Source organism: Leucoraja erinacea, chromosome 13, assembly GCF_028641065.1.
Source record: "Leucoraja erinacea ecotype New England chromosome 13, Leri_hhj_1, whole genome shotgun sequence".
Lineage (NCBI taxonomy): Eukaryota > Metazoa > Chordata > Chondrichthyes > Rajiformes > Rajidae > Leucoraja > Leucoraja erinaceus.
The window spans coordinates 5,047,885-5,067,309 of NC_073389.1; the positions used below are offsets into that span (position 1 = coordinate 5,047,885).

A 19,425-nucleotide genomic window follows, 5' to 3' on the forward strand; every position below is an offset into this window, starting at 1 on the left:
GGACTGAAGGCTGATAAATCCCCAGGGCCTGGTGGTCTGTATCCCAGGGTACTTGAGGAAGTGGCTCTAGAAATTGTGGATGCATTGGTGATCATTTTCCAATGTTCTATAGATTCAGGATTAATTCCTGTGGATTGGGGAGCTAATGTTATCCCACTTTTTACGAAAGGTGGGAGAGAGAAAACAGGGAATTATAGACCAGTTAGCCTGACATCGGTGGTGGGGAAGATGCTGGAGTCAATTATAAAAGATGAAATAACAGCATATTTGGATAGGCAGGATCAGTCCGAGGCAGCATGGATTTAAGAAGGGGAAATCATGCTTGACTAATCTTCTGGAATTTTATGAGGATGTAACTAGGAAAATGGACAAAGGAGAGCCAGTAGATGTAGTGTACCTGGACTTTCAGAAAGCATTTGATAAGGTCCCACATAGGAGATTAGTGGGCAAAATTGTGCTGACATGGATAGAGAAGTGGTTGGCAGACAGGAAACAAAGAGTCGGGATTAACGGGTCCCTTTCAGAATGGCAGGCAGTGACTAGTGGAGTAGTCACTTGCAGATGCAGTTTTAAGTGGATAAGTGTGAGGTTATCCACCTTGGTCGGTTGGGTCGGCTGCTCTGCCAGCAGCATGTTCATTATTTTGACTTTATTTGGTTTTTTTGGTGTGTCCAAATGTTAGTTTAGGTGTCTCTCGGTACGTCTTGTGTAGGGGATGGTTGGGGGGAAAAGGGGGAAACCACTTTTCGGTCGCCTCCTCGACACAGAGGCAACTTTTTTCCATGTCGCCTCCCTCATGGCCTAACAGCCTGGATTGGAGCGGCCTTCCCCGGAGTCGGGCCCGGAGCTTCAGCAGCAGGCGCAACGTGGACTTTTCCATCGCGGAGCGCGCGAATCCTTACCGGGGGTTGCCAGAGAGGAGTGCTCCGATTGTTGGCCTGGTGACTTTGGCATCATGGGGCTGTGGTCTGCTGAGCTTCTAGCCACTGGTGTGACGTGGACGTGGCAAAATTTGCAGATGACACAAAGCTGGGTGGCAATGTGAACTGTGAAGAGGATGCTATGAGATGCAGGGTGACTTGGACAGGTTGGGTGAGTGGGAAGATGCAGTTTAATATGGATATGTGTGAGGTTATCCACTTTGGTGGAAAAAACAGGAAGGCAGATTATTATCTAAATGGAGTCAAGTTGGGAAAAGGGGAAGTACAACGGGATCTGGGGGTCCTTGCTCATCAGTCAATAAAAGTAAGCATGCAGGTACAGCAAGCAGTGAAGAAAGCAAATGGCATGTTGGCCTTCATAACAAGATGAGTATTCGAGCAAAAAGGTCCTTCTGCAGTTATACAGGGCCCTAGTGAGACCACGCCTGGAGTATTGTGTGCAGTTTTGGATTCCCAATTTGAGGAAGGACATTCTTGCTATTGAGGGATTGTAGTGTATGTTGACAAGGTTAATTCCCGGGATGGCAGGACTGTCATATGTTGCCAGAATGGAGCAGCTGGGCTTGTATACCCTGGAATTTAGAAGGATGAGAGGATATCTTATTGAAAGATATAAGATTATTAAGGGTTTGGACACAGAGGCAGAAAACATGTTCCCGATGTTGGGGGAGTCCAGAACCAGTGGCCTCAGTTTAAGAATAAGGGGTAAGCCATTTAGAACGGAGATGAGGAAAAATCTTTTCACACAGAGAGTTGTGAGTCTGTGGAATTCTCTGCCTCAGGTGGAGGAGGGTGGTGAAGGCTGGTTCTCTGGATGCTTTCAAGAAAGTGAGCTAGACAGAGCTCTTAAAGATAGCAGAGTCAAGGGATAGGGGAGAAGGCAGGAACGGGGTACTGATTGTGGATGATCAGCCATGATGACATTGAATGGCGGTGCTGGCTCGTAGGGCCGAATGGCCTACTCCTGCACCTATTATCTATTGTCTATACATATGACATGAACTTGTGTTGGTGAAGCCGCATTTGGAGTGTTGTGTTCAGTTTTGGTCACCTTGCTTTAGGAAGGATGTTGTTGAGCTGGGAAGTGTGCAGTGAAGATTTACCAGCATGTTTCCAGGACTTTGAGATGAGAGGGGAAAGATTTAATAGCATTAAGCATCTTATTGCTAAATACATGCATGATAATGTCTACTCCACTGGGTCCTAACTCCGTCAGTGAGTCAGAGTTATAAGTCAGTCAGACGGACCGGCCCGACCAAGATGCCCCATCTAAGCTAATCCCATTTTCCCACTAAACCTTTCTTATCCATATGCCTGTCTTTTAAACACTGTTAAAGTACATGCCTCAATTACTTCCATATACCCAACATCTGTGTGAATATGTTGCTCCTCAGATTCCTATTAAATCTTTCTCCTTTCACCTTAAGCCTATGCCCTCTAGTTTTTGATGCGCCTACCTGGGGTAAATGACTGCATTCACCCTATTTCCCTCATGATTTTATACAACTCAATAAGATCACTCCTCATCGTCCTGCGCTCCAAGGAATAAAGTCCTAGCCTGCCCAACCTCTCCATATAGCTCAGGCCTTCAAATCTTGGCAATATCCTCATAAATCTTCTCTGCACCCGTTCCAGTTTAATGGCATCTATGCTATGAATCTCTGGAACTCTCTGCCACAGAGGGTAGTTGAGGCCAGTTCATTGGCTATATTTAAGAGGGAGTTAGATGTGCCCTTGTGGCTAAGGGGATCAGGGGGTATGGAGAGAAGGCAGGTACGGGGGACATATGATCTATGCATTGGAGGATACTGAGTTGGATGATCAGCCATGATCATATTGAATGGCGGTGCAGGCTCGAAGGGCCGAATGGCCTACTCCTGCACCTAATTTCTATGTTTCTATGTTTCTATGCTGTAGCAGGGTGACCAAAATTGGACATAGTACTCCAGGTATGGTCTCACCAGTGTCTTGAACAACCACCAATATGCTACTTGAAAATGAACCATGGTTGAGAATGAACCAATGTATTTTTCCTTCCATATTTTATTCTAAATGTCCTAATATTATCACAAAGCACATGAAATATTAACATTAATAAAAATGGAAGATATCCAGTCGTGCTTCAGTGTTGCCTAGAGAGCTTATTGCAATGAAGATACTGTGAGCATATTGTTTTCCCTGACAGGTACTCTGACCGACAGTTATGGAGAGTGTACATTGGAGCACACTCTCTCGGCTTTACTGACGATGATGTGGAAAGGCGACTCATAAAACGGCTGATAATCCATGAACAATTTGACAATGTCACGATGGATTATGACATTGCATTGCTTGAACTTTCGTCTTCTGTTAAATACACCAGTTTCATCCAGCCCGTGTGTCTTCCTTCACCATTGCACGTCTTCCCAGCAAACCAGAGATGTTATGTCACTGGCTGGGGCTTACTACAAGAAGGCGGTTAGTTAGTTATACTTCAAACTAATTCCAAGAGATAATTTTTGTTGCATTTATTGATTTATAATATCAATTGTGATCTGATTACATTTACAAATAAAATAATCATTGTAAAAGCTAATGTTATCAATCGTTTCATACAGTTATCAATCTACTGAACTTTACTCCCATAAGCTAAGGTTTAGCCCCATCTTCCAACCTGCCTCATTCGGACCTTGCACATTATAACGTTAAATGAAGTAACACTGCATTATGCACTGTGGTTATTTTTCTCCTTGCACTACCTGTTGTAATTGTTATACTCAGCTATATAATGTAATGGCTGGATAGCATGCTGTATCACTGTATCTCGTTACATGTGCCAACAATAAACCAATACCAATAATGGGGTCCCTTTGCCATCCACCAGCTGCACAAAGGCAGGGCTGTGGTGTCTTTAGTTGGCCAAACTTTGCATGGCAGTGAGGATGTAGACTGGCTGGAAGAACACGACATGAAGCCTGGGTTCTCCTTGGATGACTGTGAGTCCGAAGTGGAGGCAGAACATTACCCTCACTGAACCAACAGCAAAACACAAGCAATGACCTTTCTTTTCTTGTCAAGCCCAATGGAACTGTGGGATCCAGTTTACAAAAAACACACAGAGTGCTGGAGTAACTCAGTGGGTCAGAAAGCATCTCCACAGAACGTGGATAGGTGATGTTTCGGATTGGGACCCTTCTTCAGACTGATGGTGGTGGGGGGAAGGGGAAAGAAACCTGGAAGAGATGAGGGGCAGGACAAAGCATGGCAGGTAATTGATAAACATGGGTGAGGGGGGGTTTGATATGCAGTTTGTTGGACAAAGGCCAGAAATGAAAAAACTGAAGGTGTGAGTAGACGCACAAATTTAGTGTTCAATTCCAACATTATTGACTCAAAGGTCTGGTTTCATCGAACATGATGAACATCAAACATGTCTGCTTTCATCGGTCCTTTTCACGCCTTACATGCTCTTTGTACCCTTCCATATATCAAGTATATTAATCACCCATATCTTTGGTGTAAACCAACAGCTGCAGTTCCTTCCTACACATGGCTTGACCCAACAACGGCCAAGCCCAGAAAGTAAAATGTTGTTAAAGAATAAAATTAATGCACCCGAATTAGAAAAGTCATTAGAAAAGTCACAAAACGACATTATTCCCACCGTGTAGATACAATACTTTTCCTTTCCTCATTCTTGTGCTCATCATGAGACATAGGAGCAGAATTAGGTCATTCAACCCATCGAGTCTTCTCCACTATTCTAAGACTGATCTATTTTTCCCACTTAACTCCATTTTTCACTCTTCTCCCCGTAACCTTTGATGCCCTTACTAATCAAGAACCTATCAATCTCCACTTTAAAAAATACCCAAATGACTTGGCATCCACCGCCATCTGTGCCAATGAGTTCCACAGATTCTCCTCAACATTCTAAAGTGATGTCCTTTTATTCTGAGGATGTGCCCTTTGCATCCAGATTCCCCAACTATTGAAAACATCCTCCCCACATCTACTCTATACAGACCATCTCTACTATTGTTTGTTTCATGGCCCCGATGCTGCTATTGGATACCATTCCGATGCAGAATGATAGTCTTACAGCACGAAAACAGGCCCTTTGGTGCAACTTGTCCATGCTGATCAAGATGCCCTCTCTAAGCTAGTCCCATTTGCCCACTTGATCGACGCAGTTAATCGACACAGTTGGATGATGGTTCTAAGATAGTTTTAAGCAATAAGACTAAGGCTTTTTTTGTGGACAGGTGCCAAAACACATATCATTCTTTGCTATTCGTGTCTATAGAAACATAGAAACATAGAAATTAGGTGCAGGAGTAGGCCATTCGGCCCTTCGAGCCTGCACCGCCATTCAATATGATCATGGCTGATCATCCAACTCAGTATCCCGTACCTGCCTTCTCTCCATACCCCCTGATCCCCTTAGCCACAAGGGCCACATGAACCCCTCTTAAATATAGCCAATGAACTGGCCTCAACTACCCTCTGTGGCAGAGAGTTCCAGAGATTCACCACTTCTGTGTGATGCTCCTATTATGGAGCATTGTCTACTGTATAACCTGCATAAGATGTTTAAGGACATGACCGCCTGACTTATTTAATCAATTTTATTTTTGAAACATCAGTAATCTTTGTATAATCATTAAAAAAAGAAAATCTTAAGATTTTAGAGGTGCCAGTACACTGCACTGGTACATAATGCCACAAATAGCACTGGATAAGAGACAAATATAATTGTGGTTTTGCACAGGCAATGAATACTAAATATCTCTTGCCCTACATTAAGCATCAGGATCAACAAGTACAGTTGTGATCTGTAAAAATATATATTATAAATTGCACATTGTATATGTAGTCTATTACTGGAAAATGTCCATGTTTGAAAAGAATGGTTTATTGCTGCTGCTGAGAGAAAATACATGTTTTTTATTTTTCAGGTCATCTCCCTGTAATCCTTCAAAAAGGTGAAGTTAGAATCATTAATCAAACAACATGCAATAACTTTATGGGAAATATACTAACGTCACGAATGATGTGTGCAGGGTACCTCACTGGCGAAGTTGATGCATGTGAGGTATGTAAAAGGATGTGTTCATAATGATGGATACAGTTGCTAATTGTACTGCCCACAATCTTCTAACAACAGTGGCGCAGCAGTAGAGTTGCTGCCTTACCGCGCTTGCAGCGCCGGAGATCCGTGTTCAATCCCAACTACGGGTGCTGTCTGTATGGAGTTTGTATGTTCTCCCCATGACCACGTGGGTTTTCTACGAGATCTTCGGTTTCCTTCCACACACCAAAGATGTACAGGTTTGTAGGTTAATTGGCTTGGGTTTGTATACTTGGTATAAGTGTAAATTGTCCTTACTCTGTGGAAGCGTGTGTTAATGTGCGGGGATCGCTAGTCGGTGTGGACTGAGTGGGCCGAAGGGCCTGTTTCCATGCTGTATCTCTAAAACAAAAACTAAAAAACTGTGAAAATCTACAGTTTTAGCTTGCGTTGCAAAACTTTACCAAGATGCATTTCAGGATATTGAACAGGGCTTGGTACTGGGACAGAACATGAGATATTAGCACAGATGATCAGTAAAATTGAAGGGCTTAAGAAGAGTCTTAATAGACAAAAAGCAAATGGGAGGAGAATGTCGGTTGAACAAGAGAAACTATTTGTTTTAATGCAACCAGCCCACGAAAGGATACGGTAAAGTTGTAGTTGAGCAGATGCAAAGGAGGAAGGTCAAAGAATGGTTATAGATTCATACAACACGGCCCCTTTGGCCCAACTCGTTCATGCCCTTGGATAGATGCCCTAGCTTGGATAGATGCCCTATCCAAGCTAGTCCCACCTGCCCGTGTTTGGCTCATATCCTTCCAAACCTTTCCATCCATGTACCTGTCCAAATGTATTTTAAAAGTTGTTATAGTACCTGCCTTAACCACCTCCTTTGGCAGCTCGTTCCAAACATGCACCACGCTCTGTGGGGGGAGAAGTTGTCCTTCAGCTTCCTACTAAATGTTTCCCCTCTCACTTAAACCCACCTTAAACTCCAGAACCTCTGAACACAAGCATGCATGTGCTGTATTGCCACTTGTACTCTCTGTCCATCAATATTCCTTAGTGCCTTATCACTCACTATCTATGTCCTACCCTGGTAGACTTTACAAAATTCATCACCTTGCATAAAGCCTGAAGAATAGTCCCGACCCAAAACGTCACCCATCCTTTTTCTCTAGAGATGCTACCTTGGCTGGATAAAATTGCCAAAGCTCCGTCCAATTTCCCATCTGATCTATATCCTGTTGTAGCATTAGACAATCTTCCTTGCTGTCCACAATACCACCAATTTTCACATCATCCGCAAAGTTACTTAACTTACAAGTAAATAATATACATGATAAATTGCATTGATCCCTCTGATACACCAGTGGTCACAGACTTCAAGTCAATTGTGGATCCAATTTGCTAGCTCACCTTGGTTTCCCTGTCTTAACCTCATGGACCAGCCTTAACCTTATGGACCATGTACTTCTCAAGTGCCTTACTAATGTTCATATAGTCAACTGCTACTGTCTTGCCTTCGGCACTCTCCTTCGTTAGTTTCTCAAACAGCTCAATTATAGTAGTGAGTGAGGAGTTCCCCCTCATAAAGCCTTGCTGATGATCCCTAATCCAAAGGGACATACCTGGTCATTTCACTACCTCTGATGTGAGGCTCAGTGGTCTGTACTTACCTGGCTTACCCCTGCTGCCCTTCTCATATAAAGGCACAACATTAGCTATCCTTCAGTCTTGTGGTACCTCACCTGCAGCTAACAAAGATGCAATACCTCTGTCAGAGCACCAGCACTCTCCTTCGTTTCCCATTGCAATTTCAAATGGATTTCCTCCAGCCCTGAGGATTTATCCACCTTTGTGTGTTCCAACACATCTAATACCTCCATCAACTTCATACCTACAAGGTCCGGATAATCAACAACCCCATCCCTGCACTCACTATCCTCCATGTCCCTGTCCCTGGTGAAATCAGCCACTAAATATTTATTTTAGGATGTCTTTCACATCAAAGAGTCAAGAATGTTTAAATGGCATATGTACTGATAATTAGATTCTTAATTGGAGCAGCTTAACAGGCCTATAAACACAATACACATATATAATAAACAAAAAATCTATAAATTAATAACCACGATACAAGTGCAAAAGAAACCCAAAGTCCGTTGTGCAACCAAAGACACTGGAGAACACAACCAATAATGTAAATTTGTCAATTAATCAAGACTGTTTAAAAAAATTAAACATGAACAGAATGGTGCCATTGAATCAATCATCCTAAATTCATTATTCTATAAGTGTAATTCTTATACTTATTCTATGTATATAAAATATATCTCTTAAATATATCCAATATTGTATAAGATATCAACATTGATGTAATAACTTCATACCTACATGAACCGGATAATCAACCCCATCCCTGAACTCACTATCCTTCATGTCCCTCTCCCTGGTGAAATCAGGGAGAGGGACATGATGTGATTTTTTTATATATTATACATTATTGGATATATTTAAGAACTATTTGTTTTATCTGACCTCCCTTTCTGTCTTGAATGAAGAAAGAAAACAAGGCAGTTTTTTCCCCCCCTGATTATTGAACATTTTCCTAGTGTTGGCAAGTATATGAAACTGGGAAACTTAGGAAGGAAGCTGTTAATTTAGACCAAGGAAGATATTACAGTTTTACCACAGAACGGGAGTTAACATTTTTTTACATCATAGCTGTTCTGCATGCTGTTCACCATTTACACAAGTATTTAAAAATACTTCCTGCAGATGTGTCAACTCAAATACGTTGCAAGAAGCTTTGAGTATAAGGGTAAGTTGATCTTACTACAGATCTATAGGGCCTTGGTGAGACCTCACAACTGTGTACAGCCAGATTGCTGGGAAATTGGGTCTGTTCTATGAGAAGAGATTGAGTGGAGTGGCCCTCCAAGCGCTAGATTTTTAGGCAAAAAAACTGATCTCAGTGAAGCATTCATGGAAGCTTCAACTGTGCAGACACAGGGGAGGTGTTTCCACTTGCTGCAGAATCTTGAACCAGGGATAACATTATTATAATGAGTAGGTCGTTAGGAACGGTGTTTAGTTCAGCATGGAAATAGCACTTCAGCCCACCGAGTCTGCGCCAATCATTGATCACACATACACCAGTTCTATCCGACATACTAGGAGCAATTTACCAAAGCCAATTAACCTACAAACCTGCACTTCTTTGTTTGTGGGAGGAAACCGGAGCACCCGGAGGAAAGCCACGTGGTCACAGGGAGAAAATGCAAACTCTGTACAAACAGCACCCATAGTCAGGATTAAACCCGGATCTTTGGCGCAGTTTGGCAACAATTCTGCCACTGTGCTGCCCTAAGGTGAAGAAATGTCTTTCACAGGGCAATGAATTACTGGGAATCCTCACTTGAAGTGCCGTGGAGGGTCAGGTATTGAAAAGATTCAGCGATCGATGAACTTCTGGATATTAGAGGAATCTGTGGCGGTGCCTGGTGGCTAGACATGGGCATAGCGAACCCACAACTCAGGAGGGAGGGGTTGAGCATCTCGGAGTGGGAGGCATTTGGTGATACGGTCTGTCCCTGGGTATTTAATGTCGGGTAATGCCCGTTCACGTGTTTGGAGAGGGAGCAGCATGGTGATAGTTATTAAATACATTTTCGTTCTCACAAATTGGTGTTCATCTCATTCTTGGCTGGACTCCTGTGAGTCCCCGCTACACTGGTGACCCCGACGACCAGGAGTGGAATCCTGAAGAAATTTTCCGAACAAATGCACCTTGCTCAACGCACCACTGCCTACGAGACCGAGCTCAATGTGGTCGCCCTGAAGCTGCCTACCTTTTGGACCTCGCAGCCAGGGGTATGGTTCCATCAGGTCGAGTTGCAGTTCCACGACCAAGGCGTAACGGTTGATGAGACCCGGTACCATTACGTGGTAAGCGCTCTCAACCAGGAGACGGCCGGTCGGATCATGCCATACCTCGATAATCCTCCGGCGGCTGGGAAGTATGTAGGCCTCAAGGAGCTGCTGCTCCAGATCTTCGGGCCGAGCCGCATGGAGTGTGCGGCACGTCACGTGTTGTCGCAGATGTGGCCCAGCCGCTGCTCGGCACAAGAGTTCATAGTGTTGTGAAGGGCCAGCAACTCGTCCATGGAGGCGATTGCCTTGCGCCCTACTGCGCCCGCACCTTCGAACAGCAACCCGGTGGCAGCGGTAGACAACGTCGACGCCCAGGTTCAGCCCGAAACACGGGGTCGAGCACCACCACATCCTCACCTCGGTCCCACTGCTCCAAGCCCGCACCCACAGGCTTGCCCCCAACAAGCTTCAGATTGTCAAAGCAGAGTTTCACAACTTGGAGGCCATCCGTCACTCCAACAGCCCATGGGCCTCCCCGCTTCACATGGTGCCAAAGGCTTCTGGGGGCTGGCGACCTTGTGGGGACTATTTCCACCTTAATGAGGCTACGACTGCTAACCGGTACACGATTCCCCACATTCAGGACTTCATAACCCACCTTGCCGTGGCTACGTTTTTTTCTCCAAGATTGACTTAGTCCGCGGGTACCACCAAATCCCCGTGCGATGGGAGGACGTCCCTAAAACTATGATCATCACCTCGTTTGGGTTGTTTGAAGTCCTGTGGTTGCCCTTCAGCCTCAAGAACGCTGCACAGGCTTGCCAGCGCCTCCTGGACGCCATGGGTCTGGAATTGGATATCATCTTTATTTACTTCTACGACATCCTGGTGCCAAGTCGCACGCAGCAGGAACATTGCGCCCACCTTCGTTTGTTGTGCCAGAGCCTTAGCGAGCATGACCTGGTGGTCAACCTCTGTAAGTGCCAGGTCGGCCTCCGGGCCATTGAATTTCTAGGAGCAGTGCCTCTGCCGGACAGGGTTGAGGTCATATGCCAGTTCCCGCGGCCTTCCACGGTGCGAGGACTTCAGGAGTTCGTGGGCATAGTAACTTTCTGTCACCAGTTCGTGCTGGCGGTGGCTGATGTGATGTGGCTGCTGTTCCAGCTACTGTCTGGCAAGCGGTGGGAGGTCCATTGGGACGTGTTCGCTGTGGCAGCGTTCGAAGGGGCAAAGGATGCCCTGGCTCGGGCGGTCATGCTGGTGCACCCGCGAACAGACGCCCCCACAGCTCCTACCGTGGATGCGTTGGGCTCCGCGGTCAGCAGCGGGGTCCTGGAGCAGTGCTTCGACGGTTAATGGCGGTCTCTCGCCTTCTTCAGCTGACAGCTGAATACAGCGGATTGTCGCGACAGTGCCTTTGACCGGGAGTCAACACCTTACATCTCGCGGTGCGGCATTTCCGGTACTTCTTGGAGGGCTGGCAGTTTGTGGCCTTCACGGACCATACGCCCCTCACATTCGCGTTCGCCAAGGTCTCGGATCCTTGATCCACCCACCAGCCGTGCCAGCTGACGGCCATATCCGAATACACCACCGATGTCCGGCACATAGCTGGTAAATGCAACCTGGTGGCAGACACCTTGTCCCGTCCGGCGATAGCAGCCATGCTCAGCCCAGCCATCGGGATAGACTACTCCGCCTTGGCAGCAGCACAGCTGACGGACGAGGAAGTGGCAGCTTACCGCACTGCGATCCCTGGATTGGTGCTGGAGGATGTGCCGTTGGGTCCCTCGGGTGCTTTATGCAACGTGTCCACAGGACAGCTGCGGCTGGTTGTCCCGGTGGTCTGGCGCCATCATGTGTTCGAGGTGATCCACGGTCTGGCCCACCCATCAATCCACGGTGGCGACAAGGTTCATCTGGCACGGTCTGCAGAAGCAGGTCGGTCACATGGGCATGGGCGTGCATCCCGTGCCAGTCATCCAAGATACATCAGCACATCCATGCACCGATACAGGATTTCTCAGTTCCACATTGGCGGTTTGACCACGTGCACGTGGACATCGTGGGGCCATTGCAGCCATCCCGGGGTGTGTCGCATCTACTGATGATGGTAGATTGGTTTACGTGGTGGCCGGAGGCCGGAGGCCATCCCCCTTGTGGTCACTTCCTCCCAGTCATGCACTCGGGGCCCTTGTGGCAAATTGGATTGCCCACTTCGGGGTTCCCATCGATTTCACTTTGGACAGGGGCGTCCAGTTCACATCCGAGCTGTGGTCTGCGATGGCCCGCCTGCTGCGGACGCAGCTCCACAATTCGACAGCATACCATCCCCAGTCGAATGGGTTGGTGGAGCGGTTCCACCACCGTCTCAAGGCCACCTGAAAGCTCACCTTACGGGCCCGGAGTGGATGGATGAGCTGCCACGGGTGTTGCTGGGGATTCGTACTGCCCCTAAGGAGGATTTGCCATCATCCTCGGTGGAGTTGGTGTATGGAGCTCCGCTCACCGTCCTGGGAGAGGTCGTCCCGGCCGCTGATGGGTCCCGGGAACCTCCGTGCTGCTGCGTTTGCGGGAGAGTGTCGGCGCCCTGTCTCCTGTCCCGATTTCCCGTCACGGCATGGCCCCTTTCCAAGTGCCGTCGGTGCTGGCGGACTGCCCTTTCATCGTTCTGCGCTGCGATGCCCACTGGTCGCCCTTGCCACAGCCCTATGAAGGTCCCTGTCGGGTGCTGCAGCACCGGACAGCGACATTTGTATTGGACATGGGGGGCCGACAAGAGACTGTGTCCGTGGCGCACCGCATTTGGACTTGAGCGAGCCGGTTCCGGTGGCCCAGCCTCCTCGTCATGGGCGCCCGCCGTCGCGGGTTCCTGTATTTTCTTCCGGGCAGGTCAAGGACTCTGTTCGGGTGGACGTGTTTATGCAGTTATGACCACCTCCTTCGGCGTCCCGTCTGTTTTGGTTCCCCCGGTTCTGGGGGGAGGTCAGTGGCAGTGCCTGGTGGCTAGCCATGGCCTAGCGAGCCCTTGGCACAGGAGGCAGGGGTTGAGTGTCTCACAGTGGCAGGCGTTTGGTGTTACGGTCTGGTCCTGGGTATTTAAGGTCGGGTAACATCCGTTCACATGGTTGGATTAGGGAACAACATGGTGATAGTTAGTAAATACATTTTCGTTCTCACAACTTGGTGTTCGACTCATTCTTGGCTGGACTCCTGTGAGTCCCCGCTACAAGGCTGATGATTTAGGACAAGAAACTAGTGTTGAGGTGGTGGACTACATTGTTCATGTTAAATGGTAAACCATTCTATGGAGTAAAACAAAGTCACAGAGCTGTAGAGCAGCAGACAGGCCCTTCGGCCCACCTTTTCCAGACTGGCAAGTTGACATGCTGGGCTAGTCCATTTTGGCCAAATTCCCTGCATCTGGTGTTTATTTTTAAATTCTAAATCTAAGATTTGATTGCTCGTGAATACTGAGCAGTGACATCTGAAAAATTAAACCCGACTCCGCGTGATAAGTACAAATTGTAAGTTTAATAAATTAATAAGTTTTAAAGTTTTTAAAGTGATTTTCATTTTAGGTCACCTTGTTGATATTATAGAGAAACAGCCATTTGGTTCAACCAGTTCACTAGCATTTTTGCTTGACTTGATCACTTGCCATGGTTAGGAAGGGTTTCGTGGGCTATGGGCCAAATGCAGCCAAATGAAACTAGCCCAGTGTGAACATGGTGGGCTGAAGAGTCTGTTTCCACACTGTACAGCTCTGTGACTATAATTTATCATCTAAATTGATCAGCGCAGCCCTCTATTCCAGATTTGCCACTTATATATGGATGTACAATTCACTTCAAGTACTTGTGATAACCAGCACCATATGCTCACAATTCTTTAATAAAAGGTTTTTCTGAATTCTGAAGAAGGGTCCCAATCTGAAATGTCACCTATCGATGTTCTCTTGTGATGCTGCTTGACCCACTGAGTTACTCCAGCACCTTGTGTCATTTTTTTGGTAAACCTGCATCTGCGGTTTCTTGTGTTTCCTTCTTCCGAATGTCCATTGGATTTGATGGTACCATAGAACAGTGCACAACATCACTGGAACGGGCCCTTATCTGTGTTGAACATGTTGCAAAGTTAAACTAATCCCTTCTGCCTGCACGTCAACCCCATCCATCTTGCATTAATAGCTTCAAACAAACAGCACAAGTTTGAGCAACCTTGTGTAAGTCGTCACTGCATTCTGGTTCCTTTGATGGAGTTGCATCTTCTTGTTCTCTGCAGGGTGATTCTGGAGGGCCACTGGTTTGTGAAGAACCATCTGGAAAATGGTTTCAGGCTGGAATTGTGAGCTGGGGTCAAGGATGCGGCCGGTACGGACACCCTGGGGTTTATACACGCATCACAAAGTTCCGAGAGTGGATGCACAGGAATATCGGCAACTCTTGAAAATTGTAACTGTGCAAGGAACAAATACTTTAATTTAATTCAGGCAGTTTTCAATTTCACTTCTAATGCTCATAGCACCACATCAGTAGAACACTGCAAAGTATTTACTTACAAGACTTACAGTAGTGACACAGCAGTGATAGATTTTACGATTGGATGAAATGAAGATAGCATGGTCATTGTGTTCCTCTTACTGTTTCTGTAATGGTAGTCAGATAGATGAGAGGACAAAGAATTAACCAGGATTGCAATTAGACCAAAACATTGTCATGCATTTATACTTTACTGCCCCCTTGTACAGCTGAACGTTGTTACAGTCTGCTAGAGAATGTTTCTGTCATAATTCAGCAGTAACATTTACAACGCATTTCATAGGGAATGTTCTGTAACAATGCACTTATACTTCAGGAGTCCAGAGTATTTAATTGTCCTAGGTACCGGCCACAGAACAATTAAATTCTTACTTGGCCCGTAAATACGATAACACACACACATTTATATTGATCAATCATATAATCAATTCATAAGTTGACCATAATAGTGCAAAACTAAAGTCTGTAGTGCAACCAAAGATACAGTCAATAGAAGATCGTAGTTGCTGAGGTTAGTGTTGTGCAGTGTTCAAGAGCCTGATAGTTGCTGAATAGAAGCTGTTCTTGAACCTGGAGGTCAAGGATTAATTTACACTGACATTAATAGATCTAGTTTCTGTGTCAAGCAGGCAATAGCCTTTTGCTACAAACTGGATGAAATTTCAGATTGCTTACTCGTGCACAGTGGCATCAACTTGACTCATGGTGTCTAAGTGGTCCTTGATTTCACATTACATCAGGTGTAACACTCATTGGTTTAACACATCATGTGTTATCAGATGAAGATGGAGCAGCCCCATCTGTCAGGGAGCTCTCACCCCACTTTGCTCTGGACTCCAGTTGGACCTACAAACCAGGTTAGAATTTAATTCTTATAATCGTGAGGTGTTATATTTTGGGAGGAGCAGCAAGGTGCAAATATATATAATGGTTGGTGAAGCTACAGGTTATATAAAGAACAAGGGAATCTTGATGCACATGTCCAAAGATCCCAACTGGTGGCAGTACCACGACATAAGGTGGTTAAGAAACCATGCAACACACTTAACATCATTAGCTCTGACATAGAATACAAGGGCAGGGAGAGCAAAGTGGAATTTTCTAAAGCATAAGACAGTTCAGTATGTGACTGAGCATTTCAGTCATAAGGAGACGCTGGGTCGATGGGTTGAGGTGGAGAAGACTGGGACGAGAACTGACTGAAACATACAAAATTATGAGGAGCGTGGATTGGGTTTGGGAAAGCTTTCTCCATAGCAGAAACGTCTAAAACTAGAGGGCATACATCTACGGTATGAAGTCGGAGGCTTGGAGAGGATCCGAGGAAGAATTGTTTAACCCAGAGGGTGGTTGGTGGGTGTTAGAGGCAGAGACTCTCACAATATTTAAGTATCTGGATGAGTACTTGAATCCTTGATGCACAGAAAGGGGCGGACCAAGCGCCGCGATTAGTGTAGATGGGTACGATGATTGGTAGGGACATGATGGGTCGAGGGGCCTATTTCCATGCTGTATGACTGTAACACTATGGAAAAGTTACCCTTCAGAAGAAAATATGTCCCTTGTATGATATCATCTAAAAATGTAATAGATATTTGAAAATTTAAAAGCCACTTAGATAGGGATATGGAAAGGAAAGGTTTAGGGGATATGGGCAAAACGCAGGCAAATGACCATAGCTTAGATGGAGCATCTTCATCGGCATAGATAAATTGGATCAAAGGGCCTGTTTCTGTGCTGTACACTCTAAGAGGTATTTGCTGCAACAACTCCATCACCTCCCCATTTACAGGATTAATTTTAAATACCTCAAACAAAGATGAAAACTGTTTATGATTTCTTTTAACTGTAGCAAATTTAATGCGTGCATTTTTGTCTTAAGTTTGCAAAAGTACACACAGGAAGTCTGATACAATTATATCCAATTCTGAATGTATGGTAAGGAGCTTTACTTTTATCTGCACATCCCCAACACCTCTCCACCACATTGCCAACCACCAACAATGTCACACAGTTCCAATCCAACAACGGTCGGCTGGGATGATGCAAGGATAGGGAAGTGGGATATGGCCAAACGTTTAAGAATTGTAATATTGGGAAGGTATCCTGGTCAGTACGGGTGGGTTGAGCCAAAGGGCTTGGCTCCATGCTGCATTACTCCATCACTCTCATGCAAGTAGGCATTGCCCAATTTAAATCTAAAGCCACATGTGATATTACTTTGGTACCACATCTCTATTTTAAGATATTGGTTGAGAAAGTCTGAATTCAGAAGGGGCAACTCCAAGAGTTGAATCATGACATTAGCTTGACAATGGTTCACTTATCTCAGCAAATGCCAGGACTCAATTATTTTACCAATGCCCGAATCCTGCTCCTGATCTCTGGCGTCATGTCTATTGGCCCTCAAGTGGAAGACAATTAAATGTAAAAAGGTTAAATCGGCCCTAGTGGTTAAAATCTGAGAAGCATCAATATAACTACAATTTATAGTTTCACGTCTGACAATATCTTAGGAACCAATTCAGTGCAAGCTAAGTTAAGCTCTGATCTATCAATATCACAGTAACACATCTTTTTTCCTTAATTTGACCAATTGTTAAAGGGCCTGTCCCACTGTACGAGGTAATTCAAGAGTTCTCCCGAATTTCCCCTGATTTGAACTCGGAGAATTACGGTAATAGCCGCTCATAGGTACTCGGGGCTCTCGTGGACATTTTCCAACATGTTGAAAAATCTTCATGAGTCTTCACGAGCTTACCACATTTCCCGAGTACCTGCCGTTAGCGTTACGAACCACCAAGAGATGTCCCGAGCTCCGACGTACCCACTACGTACATTCTACGTGCTTACCACGAGTTTCTTTTTTTTAACTCGGGAGAGCTCTTGAATTACCTCGTACAGTGGGACAGGCCCTTAAGTCATTGTCACTAGAACCCTATATTATCAACACATAATTTGTAAAGTCCTTTAAAAAAGGGAGCAAAACGTAAAGTGCTGGAGGAACTCAGCAGATCAAGCAGCACTTGCGGAAGGAATAGACAGACAATTTTCCGGGTCGGGACCTTTCTATCCATACCCTCCACAGATGCTGCCAGACTCACTTGTATTTTGCTTAGGATTTCAGCGTCTGCAGTGCTTGTGTCTCCTTGAAAACGAGATCTGTTTTCATTTTATACATATATTCTATGTAATTACTTTTGGCAACATTTTATGAATTGTAGAATGTTTTCACATTATGTAGTATATAACATGAATGCCCGATTGTTATCTATATGAGTGGTTTTGATTTTTGAGCCAAATTACTTTTTGTGCATTGGTACAGTCTTGGTATCTTGGAGGTAACATGCCGTTGTACTAACTTTCTACACGGGTGAATTTATTCTTGGTTTAGATTCAGATATTGAAGAAATAAAATCAAATATTTTGAACTTGTTATACATATAATTTGGCAAGCTGTAACAGAATAATAACCTAATTAAGTATTGCAATAATGTGTTCCATTGCAATTCATATAACTGCATATAAAAGTGTATAGATTTGATGGACCATGAAGATGCTATCCTTTTAATTCTGGAATATAATGGGGAAAATATGATTACTAGAATATTTGTACAAATTCAAGTTGAAAGTGGTTAGAACAATAAATTGATGTTGATTTTATACATTAATTTCCTTGTATTTGCGATGCTCTTTTCAGTGAGAACAGTTCTTAAATATTAGAAGTTATTGAAAGGATCACGCTTGTTGCAATTGCTAAAACATTTCCATTCATCCCCCTCCCCTTATCATTCAGCAACCACAATATTGTTGGTTTATTAATTGTCACAGATACAGTGAAAAGCTTGTTCTGCGTGTTATCCAGTCAAGTCATACACTACACTAGTACAAACTAATCATCTTCTGGAACAGCACTTGTTCACACAGAGTGAACAGTAAATACATCAATAAATGCAAGGACCAATGCAGAATAGCAGGTTGTTGTGCAATCGGAAATAGTACCAAAATACAAAAAAAAACGGAAGTAAATGTGTATGTGTGAGAGAGATTAAAATGACATATAGAATTCTGGATGATTTCCAGCCAAAAAAGTTATGGGGGTAAATTACAAATGGATTTAAGAGGAAGAGTAAATATCTCTTCCCTACACGACTCGAGTATAGGAGCAGGGAGGTTCTACTGCAGTTGTACAGGGTCTTGGTGAGACCACACCTGGAGTATTGCGTACAGTTTTGGTCTCCTAATCTGAGGAAAGACATTCTTGCCATAGAGGGAATACAGAGAAGGTTCACCAGACTGATTCCTGGGATGTCAGGACTTTCATATGAAGAAAGACTGGATAGACTTGGCTTGTACTTGCTATAATTTAGAAGATTGAGGGGGGATCTTATAGAAACTTACAAAATTCTTAAGGGGTTGGACAGGCTAGTTGCAGGAAGATTGTTCCAGATGTTGGGGAAGTCCAGAACAAGGGGTCACAGTTTAAGGATAAGGGGGAAATCTTTTAGGACCGAGATGAGAAAAACATTTTTCACACAGAGAGTGGTGAATCTGTGGAATTCTCTGCCACAGAAAGTAGTTGAGGCCAGTTCATTGGCTATATTTAAGAAGGAGTTAGATGTGGCCCTTGTGCCTAAGGGGATCAGGGGGTATGGAGAGAAGGCAGGTACAGGATACTGAGTTGGATGATCAGCCATGATCATATTGAATGGCAGTGCAGGCTCGAAGGGCCGAATGGCCTATTTTCTATGTTTCTATGACTCGAGTCCCACGCCACCAGGCATTGTGTTCTGGATCAGAAGTACAGTTTAGGGGTGAGGGGAGAGGGTTTGCGTGGGGGGGTTGCGTGGGGGTGGGGAGGGGGGGGGTTGGCATACAGGAGCTGTGAGGGTCTCAATACTATGTGGCAGCTGTGGACACCAAGATGTTTGGGCTTCTGGAGCTAGCATGTGAGGGAGATGTTCTCAGCCCAGAGACGTCCTCCTGACTCGCTCTCAGAAGGCAGTGGGGTCAG

General features: G+C 45.0%; 1 protein-coding gene across 1 annotated transcript in view; it reads left to right on the plus strand.

Annotated features, from left to right (window-relative positions):
* Positions 1-18,334, plus strand: part of LOC129702563 (suppressor of tumorigenicity 14 protein-like) — an 85,813-nt gene extending 67,479 nt beyond the window's left edge. The window contains exons 17-19 of the mRNA XM_055644340.1: positions 3,127-3,398; positions 5,879-6,015; positions 14,155-18,334. Coding sequence (XP_055500315.1) covers positions 3,127-3,398; positions 5,879-6,015; positions 14,155-14,319 — 574 coding nt within the window. The 3' untranslated portion in view covers positions 14,320-18,334. The remainder of the gene's footprint in view (positions 1-3,126; positions 3,399-5,878; positions 6,016-14,154) is intronic.
* The last annotated feature ends 1,091 nt before the right edge of the window (positions 18,335-19,425 follow it).